Raw genomic sequence first — 10,144 nt, 5'->3', positions numbered from 1 at the left:
CATGGGCTTTTGAAACCTCAAAACCCACTCCCAATGTCACACGTCCTCCAACAAGGCCACACCCCCGAATCCTTTTCCAATAGTGCTACTCCCTAGTGACTAAACATTCAAATATATGAGTCTGTGAAGGCCATTCTTTTTTTTAAGATTTATTTATTTATTATGTATATGGTGTTCTATCTGCATGTACCACTGCCCGTCAGGAGAGGGCACCAGATCTCATTACAGATGGTTGTGAGCCACCACGTGGTTGCCGGGAATTGATCTCAGGAGCTCTGGAAGAACAGTCAGTGTTCTTAACCTCTGAGCCATCCCTCCAGCCCTGAAGGCCATTCTTATTCAAACCACCACAGATGCTCAAGATGCAAAGGTGTACTTGTGCAATGGTCTCTGATGAGGCTCAGAGAGGTACCATGATTCTCTCAGGACCACGACTCCCTAAGGAGATGCCGCTGGCAAACACTGCCCACCACAGGATTGGAGCTAAACAGGGATGGAGCCTAAGAGCGGCTGTGCCATGGACCCCTTCCTCTTCCTCCCCATCCCAATCCCATCTCAAGGTCAGGGCAACTAATCCTTAGTCTGGGGTGGAGACTCAAAGAAGAAAAGGACATGGAGAAAGAGGGAGAGGGAGTGAGATTAGGCAGTAGGAAGGACTTCCCAGGAAGTGTCAGTGAGAGATGAGGCTCAGCTGCTGAGGCCAAGGCCCTGCAGAGATTGGAGGCCCTGCGAGGATGGCAGGGTCGGTAGGTTTTCTTGTTTGGAGACAGGGTCTTGCTATGTAGCCCAGATTGCAGATTCTCCTGCCTTAGCCTTCATTGTTGATAGGCACCTCTAAGATGGAGAGCTTGTTGTTTTTTGAGATAGGGTCGCATGGAGCCCAGGCTGGCCTAGAACTAGGTATATAACTAGGGGTGCCCCTGTACTTTTGATCCTCTGCCTTCACCCCGGGAGTGCTGGGATTACAGGCATGTGCTATCATGCTGGGTTTATAAGGTACTAGGGTAGAACCCACGGCTTGTGTATGTTTCCTGGAAGCCTTCTACCACTGAAAGCTACATCCTCTGGCCAGATGTTTTTCTGTATGGGTGGGTTAGGGGCACTTGGAGGGAGAGAGACCCAGAGGAGGGTCTGAAGATACAGTGAGGAGACAGACGCTCATGGGAAGACCTGTTTCCTGTGAGAAGAGTCAGGCCTAAGGAATGATGGGAGTGTGGCTGAGGAGTATGAGCAAACCCCGGATGCCCAAGGAGATTCACATATAGAGTCTTTCAGAAGGGAGAAAAGGGAACTCAGGAAAGGACAATGCTTGGGGATCTGAGCAGGACTACAAGTCTGCAGAGCCAGCCTCTGGGGTCGGAGGGACCCCCACCTCCCCTCTCTCCAGTATCACCTCCTCCCATCCCACTCCCCCCTCCCTCCCCGCCCCGGGATTGCGGCGCAGGCGCGAAGCAAACTTGCTTTGCTCTGCTCCAGCTCTGACAGCTTCTGCTGGCTCCGGAGACACAGACCCAGAGGTGAGCTCAGTCCCTGTTCCATGAGGCTCGACCCCTGCCCGGCTGGCTCCCCTGCTCCTAGGAGAACCGCCCCCCACTCCTCTAGCATCCTCAATATGATGCTCCGGCCAGAGGTGGGACGTCTGCTCCCTATGCTCTGGCTTGGGGAAGCAGAGATGATAGAGAACCCCTTGGCACTGTGGGCCTTGACACCCCAGGGTTCATAGGCTGGGCAGAGACTTCAAAGGACGTGTTCACCCGCCCCTCTCTAACAACCCATTCCCATTCCGCCATGCCTCAGCTTCCCTCTTTGGAAAGTACGCAGTTTATTTCGCCCCAAAGGGTGGTCAGGTCAGGGAGCAGAGCTGGTGTTCCTGATTCCCCAAGGAGGGCTTTCTTTCCAGCTGCGCTGGGGTGGGTGTGCCTGAGGACAGATTCAGTGCGTCGTGCCGCCCACAGGCCCGTCTCCTTCGAGACTGGTCTCCGCCAATGCAGAGCTCCTTGCCCCGACCCACGCAGCCTCTTCCTCTCCCCACTCGCTTCTCATCAAGTCTCTCCCTTTGCAGGTTAGGAACACACTCCTGGATGTTTCCATGGCAACCCCCGGGCTCTTCAGCATCCTGTCGCTCCCTGTCCTCTCCCCACACCCCCCACACCCCCACCCTAAGATGGGAGGAGGAGGGGCCAGGCGGAGGGGAGGCTCAGTCAAGGTCACCTTCCTTCTCCAGTATCAGCAGGATGAACCAGTCCTTTGCATTTGGAGGCCCGGCGAGCGTGAATTACGGGGGAGGAACTGACTCTGGCCCTTTGTGCTGTGTCCCTCCCCTCCCCTTCCGGGCCTCTACTTCACGCTCAGGTTATGGAGTCTCCTACAGCCGTCCAAACCCATTCATTTTTCTCACCAGCGTCCCCAGCCCCGGACCGGAGGTCTCTGCTCTCTCCATGCCTCCGCCCCCACCTCCTTGACTCCCTGCTGTCCGGCTGTCCGGCCTTCATTTTTAGGTCGCTGCTATGCCTCGGCTTCTACCATTTCTCATCTCTGGTTTTGTTTGTTTTTTTATTCCTTCCTTTCCTTGAATGATGGGGACAGTGGAGAGCCGCGACCCAATCAGCATTCCTATGCACATGTGTGCCTCTTTGGAGTCTCCAGAAGCACCACCACTCGTGTGTGTGTGTGTGTGTGTGTGTGTGTGTGTGTGTGTGTGTGTGTATGAAGGGATCCCGGGGTCACGCTGATTGGGGGTGAAAAGGGTCCTGGATCACCTTCCTCTTCAGAACAAGTGCACTGCCTTATTTTGTTTGAAGCTGCAGGGGGACCTGAGGGAGATGGGGGAAGAGGCGGCAGAAAGTCCAGGCCTGCGCAGCACCTCCACGGACACAGGTCCCTTCTATCCCCAAGAACTCAGAGTTTCCTTTTGTGGGTTCCTAAATGGTCTTTCCTGGGAATCTGGCAGTCAAAATGACTGAGAGGCCTTAATCCAGAGGGCCCCTAAGCTTCTCTTTCTGTGACTCACTCTCCTTGGGACTTGCATGCTGTGAAGGTCAGCCCTAGGCCTTCAGGACCATGCAGCTTGACGCCTTCCACCCAAATGGACAAGTACCATCTAGGAAAATTGCCCCAGAAAGGGTCCTGAAAGAGACTTAAACTTTGAGAGGGAACATGAAGATCTCTCACTCTGTAAACGTGGGAGCCCCAAAAGTTGAGGAAGGAAATAATCACAGAAAACACAGTAATGGGGGCGGTCAGGAGGGCTCACGGGGTAAAGACACATGCTGCTGCCCAGCTGATGACCCGACTTCAAGCCCCATGGTAAAAGGGGAACTGACTCCTGCAGGTCTTCCTCTGACCTCTACACGTGTTCACAGGCGCGGACATGTCCATCACACACACTCGCACCAAATACATTTTCAAAAGGAAACACCCAAACCACCCCAGCAGCGCCTTGGATGAAGCAGTTTTCATTATTAGCCTTGTTGTACGGTCGAGGAAGGCCCAAGGGGTCAGTACACGGCCAAAGTCACATCCAGAAAGCGTGGGTCTGGGACTCAGTCCAACAGTGAGGCTCCAGAGCCACGTTCCAGCTGCTGGATGGTCTGCAGAGAAGACAGGCAGATGGACAGACAGCTGCCAGGCATAAGGCTGAAAACCACTGGCTCATGCACAAAGGACTTAGGGAAAGACGGGATGGCTGAAAGGCTCGGTGGACTGTAAGGTGAGGTATCCAGTGATAGACAGGAGTGAGAGGGTTACCATGGCAACTCCTGCTGATCTCCCTCTGTCACTGTCCCTTGTGCCCACAGGGATCCACGATGAGCTGCAGTCGCTCCTGTATCTGTGGCCATAGCACCAACGTGGAGGAAAGTACGTGGTATGGGGTCGATCCCTACCCTAATCTCTTCTACAGTGAGTGTGTGGGTAGCAATCTCAGCGATAACCCAGAAGGACCCCTAGTCCAATATACCTACCAACCGTGGCCCTCCCTGTGTTGGAAGGTAAGAACAAAGGAATGATTCCTGTGGCTTTGGGGAGAAAGAGGCACTAGAAAGAGGAGCGTGGATAGAAGAGGGACAATGGGGTGGTCAGGAGTCACGTTTCCACGTGACAGAAAATACAGTGCAAATCGGTTTCAACAACGAAGTCCATTTTCTAGAAGAGACCAGAGGTTAGATACCTTCTGGTAAAGCTGGATCCAGCAAAGGACTGAGGAGTTTACCAGCTTTTTCTTAGACCTCAAGCTCCCCATGTTATCAGCTCACACAGCCCATCAGCTTCACACTCTTCTGTGGTGCTCCTCAAATGCCGGCTACGGTGCTGACTCTTGGACTTTTTTTTTTTTTTTTAATTTAAAACATTGTTAGCCGGGCGGTGGTGGCACACGCCCTTAATCCCAGCACTCGGGAGGCAGAGCCAGGCGGATCTCTGTGAGTTCGAGGCCAGCCTGGGCTACCAAGTGAGTTCCAGGAAAGGCGCAAAGCTACACAGAGAAACCCTGTCTCGAAAAACCAAAAAAAAAAACAAAAAACAAAACAAAACAAAACAAAAAAACATTGTTATCAGGGGCTGGAGAGATGGCTCAGCAGTTAAGAGCACTAGCTGTTCTTACAGAGGACCCACATGGTGGCTCACAACCATCCGTAACTCCAGTTGCAGGGGAATCCAGTGCCCTCTGACCTCCGCAGGCACCAGGCACATGCGTGGTGCACAGAAGTACATACTCATACACATAAAATAAATACATCTAAAATGTTTCCAGAGCATTATCAAGTGTGTGTGTGAGTGTGTGTGTGTGTGTGTGGTGTGTGTGTGTGTGAGTGTGTGTGTGGTGTGTGTGTGTGTGAGTGTGTGTGTGTGAGTGTGTGTGTGTGAGTGTGTGTGTGTGGTGTGTGTGTGTGAGTGTGTGTGTGTGAGTGTGTGTGAGTGTGTGTGTGTGTGAGTGTGTGTGAGTGTGTGTGTGGTGTGTGTGTGTGTGAGTGTGTGTGAGTGTGTGTGTGTGAGTGTGTGTGTGGTGTGTGTGTGAGTGTGTGAGTGTGTGTGAGTGTGTGTGTGTGTGTGAGTGTGTGTGTGAGTGTGTGTGGTGTGTGTGTGAGTGTGTGTGAGTGTGAGTGTGTGTGTGAGTGTGTGTGTGGTGTGTGTGTGAGTGTGTGTGAGTGTGTGTGGTGTGTGTGAGTGTGTGTGTGTGAGTGTGTGTGTGTGAGTGTGTGTGTGTGAGTGTGCGTGTGGTGTGTGTGAGTGTGTGTGTGTGTGGTGTGTGGTGTGTGTGTGTGTGTGAGTGTGTATGTGAGTGTGTGTGTGTGTGTGTGAGTGTGTGTGGTGTGTGTGTGAGTGTGTGTGTGTGGTGTGTGTGTGTGAGTGTGTGTGTGTGTGTGGTGTGTGTGTGTGTGGTGTGTGTGTGTGTGTGTGTGTGTTCCTTTGTATGTAAATGCAGGTGTACATGTGGAAATAAGAAGACGACTTTCCAGAGTCAGTTTATTCTGCATTTTCTTGTGGGTTCCAGGCCTCAATGGCTCAGATCATCAGTGAAGCCTTAGGTTTGATCCCCAGTACTACATAAACTGGGTGTAGTGGTGCACAACTGTGATCCTAGCCCTAGGAAGGTAGAAGCAGAGGGACTAGAGTTTCAGGGCCATACTTGGCTATATAACAAATTTGAGGCAGCCTGAGCTACATCTGTCTAGAAAAAAGACCAACCTAAAATAGCCAGAGACCAACTGAAGGCCACCCTGAGATGCAAAATCAACTGTGGCCCACACCTTGGGAGGCTGAGGGAGAAGGATCATAAGTTCAAGGCCAGCCTGAGATAGAAATAGTGTGTTATAGGCCAGCCTGGGCAACCGAGTGAGACCCTGGCTTGAAATACACAGATTAATTAATAAGTTAATAAATGAATGAATGAAGAAGGAATGAAAGCATTTTGTTCCTAGAAGTTTGACTCTGTTTGGGCCCCTTGCCAGCTCCGTGCTCATTACTATGGCTTTGGAGAGGAAACCCGGTGGCAGGAAGTGGAGTTCATCACACCTACATGTCACCCCACTGTGGTTTTCCACTGTGGGGTACCATTGACAGGCAACAGAGAGATGTGCCAAGCAGACCACCGATGTTCCAACAGCCCGAGGTGTCAGTCTGTACCTTCGATGGTAGAGTTCATCACTAAACACTGTAGAGAAACTGAAGCAGAGGGTCCCTCGTTCTGCTCCCAAACGGCTTCCCTCTAACGGGGAGGCGAGGTGCTAACCTGTGGACAGGGACCAGCCCCCAACCTCAGGTCAGGTGTGCAGAGATGCCAGGATGGGTAATGGCCTCGGTACCCGGGATGACCACAGAAGACTCTTCCTAAACCAAATGTTTCAGGAAGAACTTAAGTCAGCAGAGGCAGGAACGCATGTGTGTGAAGTTATGAGTGTGTGTGTGCGGGTGCGCGTGCGTGCGTGCGTGCGTGCGTGTGTGTGTGTGTGTGTGTGTGTGTGTGTATGTATGTGTGTGAGGAGGGATTGCACTTAAACATTTAAACATCCTGGACAAACTCCCAACATTCTACCACTGAGCTATGACACGAACCCTTGTTTTGCTTTTTATTTTCAGGCAGGGTCCCACTAGGCTAGCCTTGAACTCACTCTGTTGCCCAGGCTGGCCTCACACTCACCATCCTCCTGCCTCAGTCTCCTGATAGCTGAGATTACAAGCATCACCAGACCTCACTAACATCTTACTACTGGCTCTTGAAGACACAGAATTTAAGAACGCTTTCTTTTTAAATTTCTATTTATGTATTTCTTGTTGTATGTATGTGCAAGGTGTGTGTGTGTGTGAATGATGTGCGTACCTGAGCGTGTGTGCCAGGGTCAGAGGACGACTCTGTGGAGTCTGTTCTCCTCTTCTACCTCTGCCTGGCCCCCTGGGACAGAACTCAGGTGTCAGCCTCACGAGGCTTGTACAGCAAGTGCCTTGACCTGCTGAGCATCTTGCTGGCCCTCCTTTTTTAAATGTGTGCGCATTTGTGTGTGTGCATGTGTGTGCACGCGTGTGGAGGTAAGTATTATGTCTTCTACTATTGTTCCCATCTTGTCTTTTGAGACAGAATCCCTTGCTGAATTTGGCCTTCAGCTAACTGGCTAGACCAGCTCTGGGGATCTTCCTGTCTCCACCCTTGTGGCAGTAGGGTTACAGGTATATGCCTTCAAGCCTGCCTTCCCCCCGCCCCCCAAGACAGGGTTTTATTGTGTATCCCTGGCTGGTCTAGGACTCACAGAGGTCGGCCAGCCTCTGGGATTACAGGCATGTTCTACCACACCCCGCCCCAAGCCTGGCTTTTTTATACGGGTTCTGAGAATCCAGACTCAGGTACTTGTGTTTAAATGGAAGGCACTGAACCAACCAAACCATCATCTCCCCCCCTCCCAGTTTAAGAACTCTCGTGTGTGGTCCACTTAGTTATTCAAGTAGCACTTAGTACTATGTTGAGCATAAGACACCTACTGAGCTAAGGCATGCCCGACCTTTGCTCTCAGAAGGCTCAGCTCAGTAAAACAGGCAGACGTCACTCATCTAAGAACCAAATCCCATGTCCAAATGTGTTCAGAAGTGGGTTCACAGAAGGACTAGTTGGCACTGGGCTGTATAAAGAGAAAGACACCTACCCAAACTGCAAGTGTCCTGGAAGGCATCTCAGAGGAGGAATAAGGTTTGAGATGAGACTTGAGGATACATGAACATCAACCTGGAGGGTGGAAGGGATCATGGGGTAGGATCATGGGGTGCCCAAATAGGGAAACCAAATAGAGCTGGGGATATAGCTCAGTCAGTACCGTGCTTGCCCTGCCAACACTTGAGTGCAATCCCCAGGACCCACCTGCAAAAGCCAGGTAGAGTTGGGTATGGCAGTGCACGCCTTTAATCCCAGCACTTAAGAGGCAGGTGGAAGTTTGTGAGTTTGAGGCCAGCCTGGTCTATATAGCAAGGTCCAGGACAACCAGAGCTACATAGAGAGATCATGTCTCAAAAATAAATAAATATTTAAAAAATTATTCTAATCCTATTGCTGGAGAGAAAGAGACAGGATGATCTCTGGGGTTTGCTGGTCAACAAGCCTAGCCTAATTAACCAGTTCCAGGTCCTGGTGAGAGACTCTATTTCAAAAAATAAGCAGCTTCTAAGAAACAGCGCCAGAAGTTGACCCCTTACCGTTACATGTACCATCGCATTCCCCCATACAATACACACACACACAGAGACACAGAGAGAGAGAGAGACAGAGACAGAGAGAGAGAGACTCAAATAATAATGATATATGGGACCCAGATAATGATGGCCAGAACTCAAGGCTGGTTTTGCCACTGAGGGAAAACATTGCCAGGGTGGGTATGGTGATACACACCTGTAATTCCAGGACTTAGAAGGCTAGCTTAAGGCCATTTTGGACTATATAGACAGTTCGAGGCTATCCTGGGTAACTTAGCATGGCCTGGTCTCAACCTAAAATTCAAAAAGGGCTGACGCTGTAGGTCAGTGGTAGAGCGCTTGCCCCTGCCATGTTCAAACCCGTCCTGGGCTCTGCCCCCAGCACTGTTGGTTAGGTCCCACAGGGATGTTCTGTGGCGCGCATTTCCTGATCGTGGGATGCTGGACCCCAGCTGAGCCTGGGTGCTTGCTATCTGCTCTCTTCAGGTCACCGTGTCCGTGGCATCCCTGCTTCTCCTGCTGGGCGTGGCAGCCCTGACCACTGGCTACGCAGTACCCCCCAAGCTCGAGCTTGTCAACGACAGTAAGTTCTCATCGATGGATGATCCAGTAGCCGACTATAACCAAGCCCTGATCACCTGCCGTGTGGCGGGAGCGACGCTGTGTGCGGTAGCGGGGGTCTTGCTGGCGGTCTGTCTCTTCTTGGCCACCTCTGGCTGGCTGACCCAGGACATCAAAGCAGAGCCCTTGGTCACCGAAGCTGACAGCCCTGTGGAGGTCTTCAGGGATGAGCCCCAGCAGCTGTCCCCTGGCTTCCATGATGCCAGCAGCCAGTCCTGGTTCTTGACTCCCACGAGTCCCTTTGGGCAGCACTCTGTGCAGACCGGCCAGCCCCAACGGGAATCCTAGGTCTGTAGGCTAGAGAAGTTAGACACTTCCCTCCTGGTACTCCTCGCTCTCATCACGCTTCTTCCTCTCTGTAGTGCCAATTTCTCCAGAGCCCTCATAGCTCCCTAAAGGCCCCCCAGTAAGCCTCATGCTCCAATCTCACTCCTGCTCAGTACAGAGGCAAACTCAATCAAGAACTGCCCTTCCAGACTGGAGAAATGGCCAAGTGAGTGAAGGGCCTTCCTGGCCAGACTGACAACCTGAGTTCCATCTCTGAGACCTAGAAGGTTTTGGAAGAGACCCAGCTCCCTCCAGTTGTCCTCTGACACCCCGCCCCCCACCAACACCACCACACACAACACTCACACGCACAAAGAAAGGTAATGAAAAATAAAAAGTTTAGGGATTAGGAAAAGTGGGATGTCTTTGCCCCTCAAAGTCCACCTCCTAGACAGCAACGCCCACTGGGCCTGATTCTGACCTTCTAGAGGCCCCAGCCCCTTCTTCCTGTGGGCTGTCCGGCCAGAAGGACTTCCTCTTGTGGGACACTAGAGGGCGCTCCAGGACAGCGGAGGATCCTGCGTCTGGCCGCCCCCTGCTGGCCTTTAGGGCTTCCTGGGTGGCGGGAAGAGGGTTTCCAGCGAATCCCTACCACCTTTGTGCCCCGCGGGATGTACTCTCCCTGTTTCTCACCTCCTCCATCTTGCCTCGCCTTTCAATAAACAGTTGGGATGAACACCATCTTTGCTTTCTTTCTCCTAGATCATTGGAGCATGGGGAACCGGAGAGAAATGGTTCCTAGCTGAGACCTACTGTGTACTTACATCCTTTTTCTCATTTGTTCTCCAGGACAACCCTTTAAGAAAAAGATTATTAGGCCGGGCGGTGGTGGCTCACGTCTTTAATCCTTTAATCCCAGCACTCGGGAGGCAGAGCCAGGCGGATCTCTGTGAGTTCGAGGCCAGCCTGGTCTGCAAAGCGAGTTCCAGGAAAGGCGCAAAGCTACACAGAGAAACCCAGTCTCGAAAAACCAAAAAAAAAAAAAGAAAAAAAGAAAAAGAAAAAGATTATTAAACCATGGTGG

The 10,144-nt window shown here is 51.8% G+C and overlaps 1 protein-coding gene across 1 annotated transcript; it reads left to right on the top strand.

Moving 5' to 3' along the window:
• Window positions 1-1,384: 1,384 nt before the first annotated feature.
• On the top strand, window positions 1,385-9,801 carry Nrsn2 (neurensin 2). Its single transcript, XM_052724963.1, has 3 exons — window positions 1,385-1,517; window positions 3,798-3,989; window positions 8,659-9,801. Exons 2-3 carry the CDS (start codon window positions 3,807-3,809, stop codon window positions 9,079-9,081), a joined length of 606 nt encoding a protein of 201 aa, XP_052580923.1. The 5' UTR covers window positions 1,385-1,517; window positions 3,798-3,806; the 3' UTR covers window positions 9,082-9,801.
• Window positions 9,802-10,144: the final 343 nt, after the last annotated feature.

Source organism: Peromyscus californicus, unplaced genomic scaffold, assembly GCF_007827085.1.
Source record: "Peromyscus californicus insignis strain IS unplaced genomic scaffold, ASM782708v3 Scaffold_7__1_contigs__length_154581171, whole genome shotgun sequence".
Taxonomy (NCBI): domain Eukaryota; kingdom Metazoa; phylum Chordata; class Mammalia; order Rodentia; family Cricetidae; genus Peromyscus; species Peromyscus californicus.
Note: the sequence above shows the minus strand (reverse complement) of the source record. Positions and strands in the feature narration are given on the sequence as shown.

Coding starts and splice junctions, on each gene's coding strand:
- Nrsn2 (XM_052724963.1), top strand. CDS start 3,807: ATGAGCTGCAGTCGCTCCTGTATCTGTGGCCATAGCACCAACGTGGAG. Junction 3,990..8,658: donor GGCCCTCCCTGTGTTGGAAG/GTAAGAACAAAG, acceptor TGCTCTCTTCAG/GTCACCGTGTCCGTGGCATC.